The sequence below is a fragment of the Aplidium turbinatum genome, chromosome 4 (genome assembly GCF_918807975.1).
Source record: "Aplidium turbinatum chromosome 4, kaAplTurb1.1, whole genome shotgun sequence".
Classification (NCBI taxonomy): domain Eukaryota; kingdom Metazoa; phylum Chordata; class Ascidiacea; order Aplousobranchia; family Polyclinidae; genus Aplidium; species Aplidium turbinatum.
Genome location: NC_137475.1, coordinates 24,708,900 through 24,723,969, shown reverse-complemented (window position 1 = coordinate 24,723,969; position 15,070 = coordinate 24,708,900). Strand labels below are relative to the sequence as shown.

General features: G+C 36.7%; 2 protein-coding genes across 3 annotated transcripts in view; one reads left to right on the top strand and one right to left on the bottom strand.

The window, feature by feature from the left end:
• Positions 1 to 10,144, top strand: part of LOC145768192 (parafibromin-like) — a 40,084-nt gene extending 29,940 nt beyond the window's left edge. For both annotated transcript variants that reach the window (XM_082579671.1, XM_082579670.1), the window contains exons 7-11: positions 3,490 to 3,693; positions 3,805 to 3,947; positions 4,257 to 4,357; positions 9,204 to 9,345; positions 9,562 to 10,144. In XM_082579671.1, coding sequence (XP_082435797.1) covers positions 3,490 to 3,693; positions 3,805 to 3,947; positions 4,257 to 4,357; positions 9,204 to 9,345; positions 9,562 to 9,598 — 627 coding nt within the window. In that variant the 3' untranslated portion in view covers positions 9,599 to 10,144. The remainder of the gene's footprint in view (positions 1 to 3,489; positions 3,694 to 3,804; positions 3,948 to 4,256; positions 4,358 to 9,203; positions 9,346 to 9,561) is intronic.
• A 3,125-nt stretch (positions 10,145 to 13,269) lies between these two features.
• The window catches only part of LOC145768358 (protein ABHD18-like), a 32,737-nt gene continuing 30,936 nt past the window's right edge, over positions 13,270 to 15,070 (bottom strand). The window contains exon 3 of the mRNA XM_082579840.1: positions 13,270 to 14,222. Coding sequence (XP_082435966.1) covers positions 13,962 to 14,222 — 261 coding nt within the window. The 3' untranslated portion in view covers positions 13,270 to 13,961. The remainder of the gene's footprint in view (positions 14,223 to 15,070) is intronic.

Below are 15,070 nucleotides of genomic sequence, written 5' to 3'. Positions count from 1 at the left end.
TTTTTGAAAGGAAAATATTAGTAACCAAGCTTAACAAGTAAAAAAGTCACCCTCCGTGTTGAAACTTTTTTTTACACACAATATGTCATTGCAGGTTAGTGAGATATAATGAAGTGTGTTTCACTGTTTCGACAATATTTAAAACTTGAGAGCTAAAGTATCACAGAATGCATTTTTGAAAAGAATAATAAAATTTGGTCTTCAAATTTGGTGTTGTTCCAAATAGCTTACAACTGTGCATTGCCTCCATCAAATGCTGAAATTCCAAACAAACTGCATGTTTTGGATAGATACATAACTTTATCTTCCTACGTGTGAAAAGCAAAAGGAATGAGTTGTGTTGATAGCATGTGAAACAGTTTTGCCCCGTTAGCTCAGTGGTTACACGCCGATTCAATATCAAGCGGCGCTTGTTCGACTCTCAGGGTGTGCGCCTGAGCAACGCATCTCAGGACTGCTCTCCATTCAGCAGCACCTTGTGGATGGAATAATTCTGTCAATCTTGTTGACCGAGCCTTCGTCAGTAGTTCAAAGCCTCTTCAAGTATGTGACACTGCTAGGATTAATTACTCAAAGTAGCTTTCCCAGTCCGAAGATAAAGATCAAATCAATCAATCAAATCAAAACAATTATGAAGAGAGAATATTCAAAGGTCCAAAGACTACTGAGTTCTTTTGCTGCTTCATGTATATGAACTCTGGCTATCAATAAAAACGATTGTATCTGGCACAACTGCATAAGATATTTTTCGCAGTCACACAGCTGCAGAAACACTTTGAAGATATTTGATTAAAAAAAATTGTTTTCATTAAATGCTCACACCATACTTCAGATAGTTTGTTTAAAAATGTCTTGAATTATCATTATGCTGGAGCACCAGTGTCATCGAATCTCAATTACGGTATCAATACTCATTCATTTTAAGACTAACAGAAGAGTATGAACAACTTTAATTATAACCAAACAACACTGTAAAACCGCTAGATTAAAGAGAACATGATCCGTGGCGAGATGATATGGCCTTTCTTGACTACAGTATTATGCCACAAGATTTTCAAAGGCTCTGGACTGGAACTTTATAAAGGTTAATTTTCACTCACTTTCTGCTCTCACTAAATGTAAAGTATCAAAGATATCAAAGATACCAAAGATACCAAAAATATCAAAGATACCAAAGTATCAACGGACAGCTGATGCGTCATGTTATTTCATCAATGGTTCATTGGCTGACATCTGCTTCTATGCAGCTGATTTTGGCAATCTAGCAGAAGCTTGTAAAGAGTATCCAAAGACTTTGAAGTCACTCAGAAAGTTTTGGTCTACAGAGCCAACTCCTATACCAATGCAGCGTTCAAAAATCTGTGCAGAGCATGTAATTATAGTAATGCAATACAAGACTTGCATCCGCTGTGTAAATCCAGAAAAAAAAACTAAATGAAAAATTTATTTTAATAAATGCACCATATAGAAATATTTATGTCACCCATTTGTATGCAATGTAGTTAGAATGTATTGTAATGTATAGTATATAATTTACTATGATAGTTCGTATGTGGTTTGTAATATAGTATGCAATTGTATAACTTTTTCAAGACCAAATGTGTGTTACAAAGTCAGATAATTGTTTTCGAAACTAGAGGGTGAAGTTGATTTAAATTAATTTTTTTTACATTTTCTTGATTCATGCATTAAAACTCCACAAAATATTAAATGGACGTTTGAAGTTACAAAATTTTCATTTCCCTGTATGACGTATGTATAAATAGCTGCAAAGTAGTTAGGCTACTTGTGTGCTCATTTAGCTATGACATGCAGTGCAAGTTGTACTGAAATGGCCTGGATACTTCTTGCATGACATAGTATAACGATATTTAAAACGGATTATAAATCTTCTTTGAGGATAATATAAACTGATAGAATGTAGCAATGAACAAATGCACATTATACCCATGATGCCCATTCGTGTACACTGCACTCGAATATTCTTTATATTTTGATGTTAAAGTAAGCAACAGGAATGTAATGCAACAATGAATAAGCTATACATAACATAGTTCAGTTCGCCATAGCCCTAAGAAGGACTGTAGGCATATCTCTGTAGAGCAGCATACTGTTCATAAATGAGAGAAATCAAGGGCTATAGACATAGTCGAAGGAACTCCGCAATCACGGTGTGCCTTTAAGAGTCTTGCCAAAGACACAGCCACATGCTCTTGAGCGGTGTCAAACCAGTTTCGAACGTCGAACCATGGCTTTAACCACTTGGCTATGCACTATGCAGCCGACCATAGCACAGTACATCATCACATCCTCATCAGCAATGAGTTTACATATTTTTCAATAAATCAATACAAGTTTTTCAATAAATCGTTTGTGGCAAATTAAAGTATTGTTAGTCATCTAATGGAAAGTTTTGTATGAATGTTTTTAATCAATTCTACAGTATTGGTCTGATTTTTTTGCATTGTCACATCATCTTGTTTTTAAATTCATCAATGATTAAATAAGCGACCATTACCAACTGTTATCCTTAATGTATCTTTAGTGTTTGGACAAGTTACCCCTGTAAAGGTTTCAGTTAAAATTGATTCGTTGTATTCTGAAGTACCTTAGACCATAGTGAGCAAAAAATAAATCATGTAGGCCAACCGTAGTTTAGATGGGTATTGATTGGCCCTTGGGTATGCTATAATTACGATAATAGTAACTCTCTAAACAGTTTTCCTGATCTCCACAATTTTTTCAGCAATGATTTCGTGGGTTGAAGGTCATCTTTTTTGTGGGAACTAAAATATTGCTCAAGAAACTGCTGTACGTGCGAGACGACACCGATTTTGCTCCATTATGACTCTAAGTCCAACACTTAGTTTACTTAGGGTTTTGACATGTTCTGTACAAAGGACACTCATTTTCTAAATCTAAATCGACAAGGGATTTAAGGGAAGAAATTCAAAAGTCACCAGTCACCACTAGTGCACCTCACAAACCTCGTCCGAGTTGTCTTGGTAAAATCAAACTCGTAGCATATCAACCTTGCAGTACAGCGTCAATTGACGATGACTTCAGTCGTCGTGGTGGAGCGAAATGTTTCGCACGATTATTAGCTGAACTTTGAAACATCGGCTAAACCTTAAACGTTTGTGTGAGCCTCATTGAGAGGTAGGCTACGTTAGTGGTGACTGTTAGGGTTACTTTAATAATACCGTAGTGATTTCATTTATTTTTATTTTAACTGTGTGAATCCTGTGCCAACAACTGGCGTAGTTTTGCGCATTCGTTGGCTCTGCCTCGAATGATTTTGTGATCAATTTTATTGAATTACAAACACCGCCATTCAGCAGCTAGTTGTCGAAACTTTCCTGAACATGAGTTTAGTATCTACATTTTGGGCTGTTTATTTTTTTAAATACGCCACCTCTTCAACAGGATTGTATGATATTCCTTGTTTTTGGTTGCTTTTCGGTTTTAATTTTATTGATCTTATTGCAGGAGGGCGCTACATCGAAAAAAGGATCTCAAGGCCTAAAGCCATCTCGAGTTGTGTCCAAACCTCCTATTGAAATACCCAGAGTGGTTGAGCAGCCCAAGAAGCCCGCCAAAAGAGTGTCGAGAACTCCTATCATAATTATCCCAGCCTCTATGACGTCACTGATCACATTGTATAACGCGAAGGATATTCTTCAAGAACTTAAGGTGCCGCTTGACATTGGAGGAACTAACAATCATACTGTATTTGTGCATCTCGTTTTTGCTGATTTGTTCTAAGAGCATTGTTTAAATTGTTATACGTGGTTGTTTTTTTAGTTTGTACCCACGTCCCAAAAGAAGGCTGAAGGCATGAAGCGAGACAATGAGGTTCTCATCCAGCGAAGGAAAGACAACGGGGCGACGACCGTCCCTTACCGAGTCATAGACAACATTGCCAAACTACAAACCAATGATGACTGGTGCGTTAACGAATGCGCTATGACGTTAGCTACGTACCTTGCCGTTGCCACACAAACATAGGTCGCTTTGTGTTTCACTTAATGTTAAAAAATAATAATTATGAAAGTTACAAACAGATAGTTGCACTGGAATTAGAGGTTGCATATATTTTTTGCGCTGTTAAATGTTTTACAACGATATCAATGTGTCAAACCAGGTAGCTAGTTTGCTGCTTGACTGACTGGCTAGTGACAAAATAAGAACGAAGTTTTGCTTGGAGAAATCAAATCACCGCCAGGTAGCTTCATTCAAATAATTTATTTTTTCAGGGAGCGAGTGGTTGCTGTGTTCGTCCAGGGGCCGGCCTGGCAATTCAAGGGGTGGCCATGGTTGACGCAAGACGGGTCCCCTGTAGATATATTTTCAAAAAGTAAGGCGTTTTTTTTTTTAAGTCCAAATGTTTTAGACAGTTTGTAATATTTCTGAGTAGTTGGTTTGGCTTTTTATTCATTTTCCTTAAAGAACTATTTGTCATCTATATGTTTACTCAAATGCGACTCTAGGTCTTGATCGTTACTCGAGCTCATGAAAAATTATGACATAAAAAAGTAACGTTAATATAATACAGTAGTGCTTCAAATTTATATGCGCCATGAGAATTAATATAGCAATAAACAGAACATGCCATAAAACAACAAACATAGACTAGTAACCATAGGTGTCGATTACGCAGAGGCAAGGAGGCGGTGTCCCCACCGGTCTGAGACAGAGGGGTCGAGATTTGTCTGGCCCCTTCAGTTTTTTGTTAATATTATTTTAAAAAAGCATTAACAACTTTGCTAAATGTCTTGTAACAAACTTGAACATGTCGCATCGTGCTTTGGCAAATTTAGCTCGTCTATTTAACGTTAACGTACACGTTATCAAAAAAAGGATAACCGCAATAACACAACAACAAATTGATGAAAATCAAGTGGGATATAAAAAAGGATCCAGAACAAGAAATGCAATCTTCCTTCTAAAAACAATTGGTGAACGGAGAATAGAAAAAGGAAAACACACTTACATTGCATACATAGATTACAGCAAAGCATTTGACAGGATAAAACATACCAAATTACTACAATTGCTCGAAAAATTTAATGTCCCGTTCTTAGAAAGAAGACTTATAAAAAACTATTTTAAACAAACATTTTAACAACAAAAACAACATTTAAACAACAAAAAAATATTTTAAACAAACAGCAGCAGTTCGAAGTGGTAGCAGTCTCACAGATTTTTTCCCGATATTCAAAGGAGTTCGGCAGGGATGCATACTCTCACCAATATTATTCAATTTGTACAGCAAAGCAATAATAAAGGAAACATTAACAACACTAAACAAAAACGGAGTTAATTCAATGGTCAAATAGTAAGCAACATACGATACGCAGATGACACTGTCATTCTCGCCGACACAGAAGAAAAACTGCAAGAAAGCATGGACAACATCAATGAAATCAGTAAAAAATACGTAATAAAACTCAATTTGAAGAAAACAAAGACAATGCTGATCGAAAAAAGCAATGGAAATAATAAAATAAAAATTAAGCTGGAAGGAGAACAATTGGATCAGGTCACCACGTACACATACCTAGGGTCCCTCATTACACAAGATGGAAGATGCACCAATGATGTAAAAAGAAGAATAGGTCAAGCAAAAGCGTCATTTTAGAAATGCAAGGAATTTTTAAGAGGAGAAATAAATTTGTAATTAAAACTGAGACTTCTATCTTGTTACATCAAACCAGTCATGTCATATGGAAGTGAAAGTTGGACCTACAGCAAAGAAATTCACAAAAAAATAATTCTTTTCAACTCTGGTGCTACAGAAGAATGTTAAAAATATCATATAAAAAACACATTACAAACGAAGCAATTAGGAAGAGAATTGGAGTGCAAGATAGATGGGCAAACGACTTAGCAAAACAAAAAATGAAATTCGCGGGACATATGTTGAGAAGATCAGCAGGACAGCTACATCAATTGGTTATTGAAGGTATGGTGGAAGGAAAGAAGTGCAGGGGGAGATGACGTAATGCAGTGGGCTGATTTGTCAAGCATTGGAGAAACAAAAAGAGTAGCGGAAGAACGTGACTTGTGGAAGAAAATGACAGCCAACCTTCGGATCGGAGACGGCACGTGATGATGATGATGATTTAACGTTGAGTAACGAGCTTTTCTGGAATGTCTGTTGCGACTTTTTCTAGGCTACAAAAGTAAAATATGTCTGAAAAAATGATACAAAAAAGTACGCCTCGATAACTCATTGGTTAAGCGACTGTTTGTGAACCAAAGAAATGGCAAGACTACGCAACCATGGTTCCTTGGGATGTGCGCACAGACGGCTCTACGACGGAACTAAGTGGGTTGAATAACATACAGACAACATAAGTTATACAATACATAAGTAGAGTACATTGTTCAATGTTCATTTAGTATTGATCCACTCGTTGTATTAAAAATAGGGATGGGAGTCGTTTTTTTTTATACTTTTAAAATCGTTTTATACATTTTTCATATAACAACTATTTTCATTTATCATAACAAAGAACCGAGAAAGAAACTGTAAAATTACAGGTACTGAATAACTCACTATGAATTAGTTTACTTCAGGTTTATCTAAATTCTGTATTTAAGTCAGAAGTGTGGCCACATGCTCAGCATATGATTCCAATGAACCACCCAACTTTAAGCATGGTACTAACAATGAGGATGAGGACTTGTTTGGGTGATAAATCCTTGGAAATGGTCCCAGTGGCGACCCTGTTACCAGTCAACCTCCTTTGTTACTTGTCTCAATTTCTTGTAGTTTGTTAATTTTTTTATTTCTTTATATTTATATAACTTTTTTGATGAGTAAATGTTCTTTTTAAACTATAATTGGTGAATCTGCAGCCTGGCCGACTGATACAGGTAATTTATAGATAAAAAAAAAAGTAGAGAGTCGGCCTCGATAGCTCAGTTGGTTAGCGTGTGACTTCGTGAACGAAAGGGCTTCAAGATCCAGCGGCGCTGGTTCGACTCTCGGGGTTTGCGCTTGAGCAACGCAATCTAAGGACTGCTCTCCATTCAGCGGCACCTACTGGATGTAATAATTCCCCGGCAACAACACTTCAACAATTGAAAAACTTCACTCGGTAGCCTAATCAATCTCGGTAACCGGCCCTGCGTCAAAAGCCTCTACTCTACATGAATACGAAACTACCTGGAATAACATCAAGGGTTTGTCAGTCCGAGGATAAAGATTCAAAACCTACCAACAGGTCCAATACTAAATTGGAAAATTCGAGTTCTTTCAATTCAAACTCAAAATTAATGAACTTGAAGTCGCCAAGTTTGTAGTACTCTTTACTTTTTTGATTATTTTATCACACTGCGCATCCTTTTTGATCTTTGGTGAAGTCAAAAGAAGATTTTAATGGAAAGTTTAGTGAATTTTTTTATTTTGGTTACTTTTCTATATCTTAATTATTTCCGAACAGGTGTTTCAGAAAAAAAAAGCAAATTTTGTTTCAGCATTTAAATTTGAAACAAACTTCTTGAGCAAAAAAGACGATTGTTTTTTTCGGCTATTTTTTTTTCAAAAAAAGCATGTTTTTTGTTTAAACAAGCGTAAAAAGCGGCTCTCATCTCTAATTAAAACGTTTTAACTAGAGTTACCCCTCTTACTTTAAAGATATTGGTCTAATTGTGCTTGTCTATTTACACTAGTTTGTTTCTTTCCGGATCACACTGCAAGGTTTGTTAAAATTTAGTTGCATTGCCCACATACAATAGATTATTTTCAAACAAGCTTTTGTCTACAAAGTATACTGTGGGTTTCTTTTAAATTTAAGCCTATGTACCGTTAGTTTATTGTCATATGTAACCGGATTTGGATTTTAAGTTGAAATCTGGAAAAGAATTTGAATTTTTCGCGCTGATTCCGAAGCTGCTCTCGTTTTTTCTTCACCACATCAGGCTTTGAAATTGTTTGCACTTCATTGTTTTACGTATTTAGTTATAAAAAATACTTTCTTAAAATGCAACTGGTAATCACAATGCATTGTGGAATCCGCATTGTGCAAATTTGAGGTCAATTCTTCACTTGTTAGGTCAAATTGCGTCGCTATAGGTCAAGTTTAAACAACAAAAATTCAAATATTTAAAAAACCTGATGTGCTGAGAAAAAAATATGGTAATCTTCGGAATTAGCGTCAAAAACTCTTCGGGAATAACAGAATCGAATCTGCGTTTAAAAGTTGCTTTTGACTAGTGTTCTTAAATTTTCATATCTCTGTTAGAGTGGTAAAGTTGAATGGGATTATTACTTTTCAATTCTTTTACTACTCGGGCTAAGCCCGAGTTCCATAGTCGCCACTGTTCGTACAGTATTTAACTGACACCACAGCTTCATTATAACACTTATTAAGTTGTAGGGACCCGTGAAGTACATCGCTTTCAACATTGTGCAAAGTGTTTTTCTCCTATAATATTTGCGTTCCTTAAAATTTTACGTATTGTGAACAAAAATAATTGATAAATCGTTTTCCACCCCATACCCCACCCCAGCTTTCATCAGTGATTCTGTTCAATAGCGATTGATGACTTTCAATGTTCTACGTTTTAGCAAAACTTTACATTATGACTTCAAATCGGTGATTTCATCTTTTAAGAAATAGTGTCAGTTTCAAGTTGCTGTGAAGTAACAAGTTAAACAACTATTCAATATCTCCGCAGTTCACCTCTGTGACGAAATCTTACCATGAGTTCACCCTTGTTGTTCTACAATCGTAAACAACTAAACATATTGTTGAAATTTGCAAATTTTAAATTACTTAATTGCTTTTTCTTTTAATTTGAAAGTGCTTTATATACCTCCACACAAACAAGTTTTACCCACATTATTTTATTTCGAAATTCAAAATCTATTCATTCTAAAAAACGCCAAATCAAAACCTGGTGTTCTAAATTCTGCAATTCGAACTCACAAATAAAGAAATTCCTTGAGACCCATTTCGTTACTTCCGTGTCATCGGAGCGTAGTTACGGCAGCAGCGGTTCTGCTGTCAGCAGGGGTTATTAAACATTTCAATTAAATAAAAAACCTAGAACCCCTGCAAAGTCATTGACATGAGACGCAGAGTCATGATTAATGCGAAACATAGCAACACTTTTCTAAAAAAATAGCCACTGCAAACAGGAATTTACCAACTACTTGTATACTGGCAATCTAACAATGTATTTCTTTCCAGTCCAAGCCTTCCATTTGAAGTTTGTCGAGCAGAAGCTGGAGGCCAATATCGGGATGTGGAATGTCCACGTGATGCCTTTGAGCGAAAATAAACGACATATGGACCGAGCGGCGCTTCTAAAGTTTTGGGAAGTATTAGACAGGTAAGACAATAACTGGGTCGAAAAGTTGTGTAATATCATCTTCGCTGTTGAAGAGTTATTGAATGCGTTTCGCCATGTTGTTCTTTTTTGCCTTCGCCGCCGTGGAATTGAGTGGTGCACTTCACCGCACAAAGTGTGGTTCACGAATACCACTAAATAATAATCAAATAAAATATTTGTTGTCATAAATTGTTGAATTCTTTGTTTTCCTTTCAGGTACATGATCAAAAATAAGCCGCAACTCCGGTTCTGAGAGTTTCACGAACTTTGGTCGTTTGAACAATCTCTTCTCCTTGAGTTGTCAAGAGCAACCACGACTTGCTGACCAATCGATGACCCTTTTGACACATTTGACATTCATTGTTAAGCCCTTGTTTAATTTTCTGTATCACGTATTTTGTGGTGAACGTTTGAAATCTTTTTGACTTTCCATGGCAAAGAAAGTTCCAATTCCTGCTCACCGTTGTTAACTTCGACGCTTGGTTGACTGCTGATGTGAGTTAGGGAGCATGAATCCACGTCATGTTTGCCTTCTGTTAAAATACTTTCCTTATTTCTGTCTGTCGCTAGTTTTGCTTCGCTTCATTACATGTAAGCCTATAAAAAAGAGAACTGTTTATTGCAGATAGGGTTTGCCACAAAAGCAGCGACACTTTACAATCCCATCTTTTGTGTTACGTATACCTTTATTTGATGAGGTGAAGGATGCTGATGCCGGCGACCCTGATAACAGCAGAACACTGCTGAACGTAATTACTTTAATGACGAGAGGTAACTTATGAATCTTCACTGTTTTATCATTTTGATGGTAACGCTACAGCCGAAGTGGTAATGATACTGCGCGGTGTTAGAAAAGAGAGAAAAAAATTGTATCAAACAACAGCAAGCTGTCAAGTTGTCTTCGGAATGAGGAGAGAGCGTTCTGCTTCAAGCCAATGAATGAGATTTGATTGTGACTCCAATGACAACATCAGAAGCTGAAAGATGTTTTTCGTTCCCTAAGCGCATTAAATTATTTTTAAAGCACCACCAGCATTGGCTGAGTAATCCATTGAAAAACGATAATAGCTAACATAGAGATTTTAATCAAAAAGTAATAGAACACTTAAGGTCATCCAAGAATCAAAAGATGGATTTTATATTAAAATAAATGTCCTTTTTAAGGAGAATTTTTTATTCCATGCTGTTTATTTAAATTCGATTAAATATTTAATATACAGGGTCATCAATATAATTAACGTTACAAGAGATCCAATTCAAAAACTGGCAAAGGAGGCGAACGTGGCCTTTGGAACCATGTTCATTGTTCACAGTTCTCAAGAAGGATTTGAAGATGAGCCCATTCAAACACATGAAGAAACAGTTTCTAAATGTCAATACCATTGAGAAACGTCTCTTCAGAGCCAGAGTTCTGCTCTCACGTATAGAAGGAGGAGGCACTCTGCCAAACCTAGTGTTCAGCGATAAGAAATTTGATGTCCAGCATCATTTTAACAGTCAAAATGATCGTGTTTGGTCAAGAGATGGTGACGTGGAACCCCGGGTTATCACTCGGAGACAAGGACGACATGAGTGATGGTGTGGGCCACAGTCAACGAATTAGAAAGGAGTCCATTGATTTTTGTGAACCAAGAAAACTACCGCAATATTATTCTTGAGGGTTCATTGTTGTCTTGATCAAAGAAGCAATTCAAAAAACGTAATTGGTTACCGGATTCCAACAAGATTCTGCCCCTTTAGCCTACATGAAGCTAAGAGAACGCAAAACTGGATTTCAGCCAATGTGCTGTTCTTCATTTCCAAGGAAGAATGGCCCCCTTCATCCCCAGACCTGAACCCCCTAGACTTTGGCATCCGGTCTTACTTGGAGAGCAAGGCTTCAACTAAACACCACCAAAGTTTGGAAGCGCTGAAGGCTACTCTGAAAAAAGAGCCAAAATACCTCAAAGAGTTATTCGTTACTCTTGCAGGTCCTTTTCAAAACGTCTCCGACTTGTTATCGACGCAAATGGCGGACACATTGAGTAAAACTTGTTTTTCCTAAATATTTATCTTTAGAGAATTTCACGCCCCCAGTTTTAGGAATTTTACGCCCCACTGCTTTTGGAAGGAAGGCTCGAAAATCTTAACTACGTTTAGCCTATCACTTCATTTGGACAACATTGCTTTAATCGTCTTCCATTTGGTATAGGCCAAGACGTTTTGGTTTGGTGCCCACATTCACCTCAGGCAGCGGCGCATTGAAAACGTTTGTTTGTGTTCTTAATTTTTTCATTTTACAATACATAGGAGGGTCGGATTATTTGATTAGGCTATTATTTAATAAACATGATGCTGAAGTTAAAAACTTGTGTTTTAACCTTCAAGAGTAGATTTTGAGAAAAACTAAATTTAATTTACCGTACAATTTTTTATACTTAAGAGGCCTAACTGAGAAAGGTTCATTTAATTTGTTTGATAGCTTACCAAATACGCTACGTTATGCATAAACACTAAACAGCGACAGTCTGTGCCATGAAGTTTTGGTGTAGTTGTAGCATTTTCATGGCAGTATAGTTAAAGTGTTCAACTACAATGGCTCAACTAACATTTATGTATTGTGTTCTGGAAACCATGCCGAGGGCAAGTAAATGTGTAAGCAATCGTGGTAAGACTCCAGCGAATGTCTTGAAACGTGCTGCTATTCCTGTGCAGGGTGGGAGTAGCATTCGGACTTTGCCAGAGACTTTAACTGTGACATGATGACTCTTAAAAGACATAGTCAAACAAGACACGCAATTATTTGGCTATTCATTTGTTTCAAGAAGTCATATATCCCTACACTCTTGGAACGATATTATCTTATTAGAGACAAACAAATAAAATTCCTGCTTCCACTTCACATATCCTCTAGTAGTAGAGTCTACTTCATACATGTCTATAGCCAGGGTTGCAAGTCGATATTGAAAAAAGTAGGAGATAAATCGATAGTCAAACAAAAAAGTAGAGAAATATCCGATTTCGATAGCCTCCCAAAAAAGTAGGGAAATATCCGATTTCGATAGCCTCCCAAAAAAGTAGGGAAATATCTGATTTCGATAGCCTCCCAAAAAAGTAAAGAATGAAGAATAGGCTAATCGATATTAAACGTAATTTAAAAAAATACAAAACAAGTACGGTATCTGATTTTATACTGCCTACCAGTGTTCCCTTTCTGCTCAATCATGCATAACTTCAAACAAAATGCTTGTAAACCGGTATCCTTTCTACTTCGCTTGATCGGTATTGTTCAATTATCGTTTTTCTCGCATGAGCGTCAAAACACGCTATGATATTTTAGTCCGTCGTATGTTACTAAGTAGGATTAAAGGCTTGAAGAAAGTCGCAAAACAATCGAATAAAGAATATCGATTCAGTCAAAAAAAGTAAAGAAAAAATCATAAATGATATTGGGGGAAAAAAGAAAAGACTTGGACGTAATCGATATTGAAAAAGTAGAGAATAGCGATTTGGAACCGATACTTGCAACCCTGTCTATAGCATTATTTTTACCGCTAACTTGTAAGGGAGATGCAGGACCTATTATAGCCTACATTTTTTTCTTCTTTGCTCTCTTATCTTCAGCTAATATCAAAAATCTGACAGACAAAGTCAGACAGAAGGAAAAAAGACGCGATGGAGAATAGGAGTGAAGGCAATCCCTGCGAGGAAAGAGTTGGCCACCCCCACCTAGAGGGGACACAACTGAATTAGAATGATGATGATGAAACAAAAATTTTAGGGAATACAGCCAAGATCAATGCTTATGGACTGTATAAATATCCTGTAAACCAGATTTATTTTTGCAAAGTTAAAGCTCATACAAACTTTTCTGAAATGCGTATAATAGGTCCTACCCCTGGAGGACCTATTATAACTTACACAAGTAATCATTGAAAAACAGAACATGTTTTTTTCATTTTTATTACCAAAACAAGCACAGAAAAAAGTGAAATATTAATTACTTAGTGTTGACAGCTACTTCAATTGCCAAATTAAGATTGATCAACATGACATCAATAACTCTTAACTAGAGGAGATGCGTCTTGTTTTTGCCACGTCTAAACATCCCTACTTTTAGTTGAAATGACTTTCGGGGCTTACGTGTAGTATAAAACTATAAAACGCACTAACAGTAGGCTTAGACACCACAGCAGTCGGGCGTCATATCATTTTAAATATACCGCCCATACCTAAGCCTGCGCAGCAGCACAGCGAAACTACAGTTAAATAGGTTGAAAAACTACTTACAGTAGAATAAAAATATAAATGAGCTATAGATTTTAAATAACTAAAAAATGGAGTTCGATTGAAGTAATGTCGACTTAATTTCAAATATGTCGCTATCCAATTAAAGAAAACACAAGAGCTACTCAACGAGCACAGTGCGGCAGCTACAATATGAAACGTAGGAAACACCATTGCACCTGGCTATTTGTTATGATAGCAATCAACGCATGGCACAACTGATCACGGCCCTTTCCCACGATTTCAAACAAGTTAAAGAATGTGCACCAATTAAACATGCAAAACGACATGTGGCCACTTCAGACAAAACGTCATTCAAATTCACCAGTAGTGCAAATACAAGAAGCATTTCAAGCCTTACTCGTAAACGACTTAAGTACAGTAAAAATAGGCACAGAGTTGGTTTGTCTGAACCTGTTCTCTTGCTGCTGAGACACTTTGTCAATATCTGTTCGCATGGTTTCTTCCATATCTTTTGAAGAAGGTTGGTCTTCACAAAGGACGAGTTCTCTTTGCTTTGCCAGTTTGGAAAACGTGTCAATGATTGCTCTTCTAAAGGCATTGTGGTGTATTAGGCATCCGGCAATATGACCAGTATTGATCACGCGAACCTGAACACAATATTCAAATTAATCACAAAAAAGTTTTATAGTTTATACAATACATTCAATAAACCGGCACTTAAGCTATTCGTGCAGTTTTCCTTTTATCAAAACTTTTCAGATTTAAATCAGTATTTCTTGATCGGAGAAAGTGATATAAGGGGTGTTTCAAAAAATTTGACATCGTTGCACAATGCACAGTCTTGACTTTGAAAATGATGGTTTATACGATCTTCAATTTTAACAGTATGTACACTGTACAGATACAACATAAATTTTTATCTTTTAATTTTCAGGTGTTTTTCTTTTTAGATGTAGAAATGCCATACAATGGCGAAGAAAAAAGCATTTTGTCTACTGGAGTATGCTAGAACACAGTCGAATAAGACTGTGCAGCGTACATTTGCCCAACGATTTGAAAGAAAAGGACCAGATCCTTTACTCTGCACAAGCAACCTTCTTGTTCGAACTTTTTATGCCATGTCCAAATCTGCTTTCCATCTGGCCCTTTTCTTAACCGCCCACTGGGGTTTTACCTGCAATAATCGTACCCAAGCAAAATCGTGACATTCGTTTGTGTATCGACATGCACCAACATAACAAAGCCGTCATAAGAGAGGCGTCACCCGATGCCTACCATATTCACCAAACTAGATGTCAAATGGGCATGTCACCAAATTGAATTACAACCTAGTTCTAGAAATATTACTACATTTCTGACGCATGAAGGATTATATTGATACAAAAGATATTTGTTTGGAGTTAGTTATGCTTCAGAATGTACCAACAAGTAATGCAACAAATGCCTCCACGCATCTGTATCTTTTGCAAGGTTAACCCATTTATGCCTCGGAATG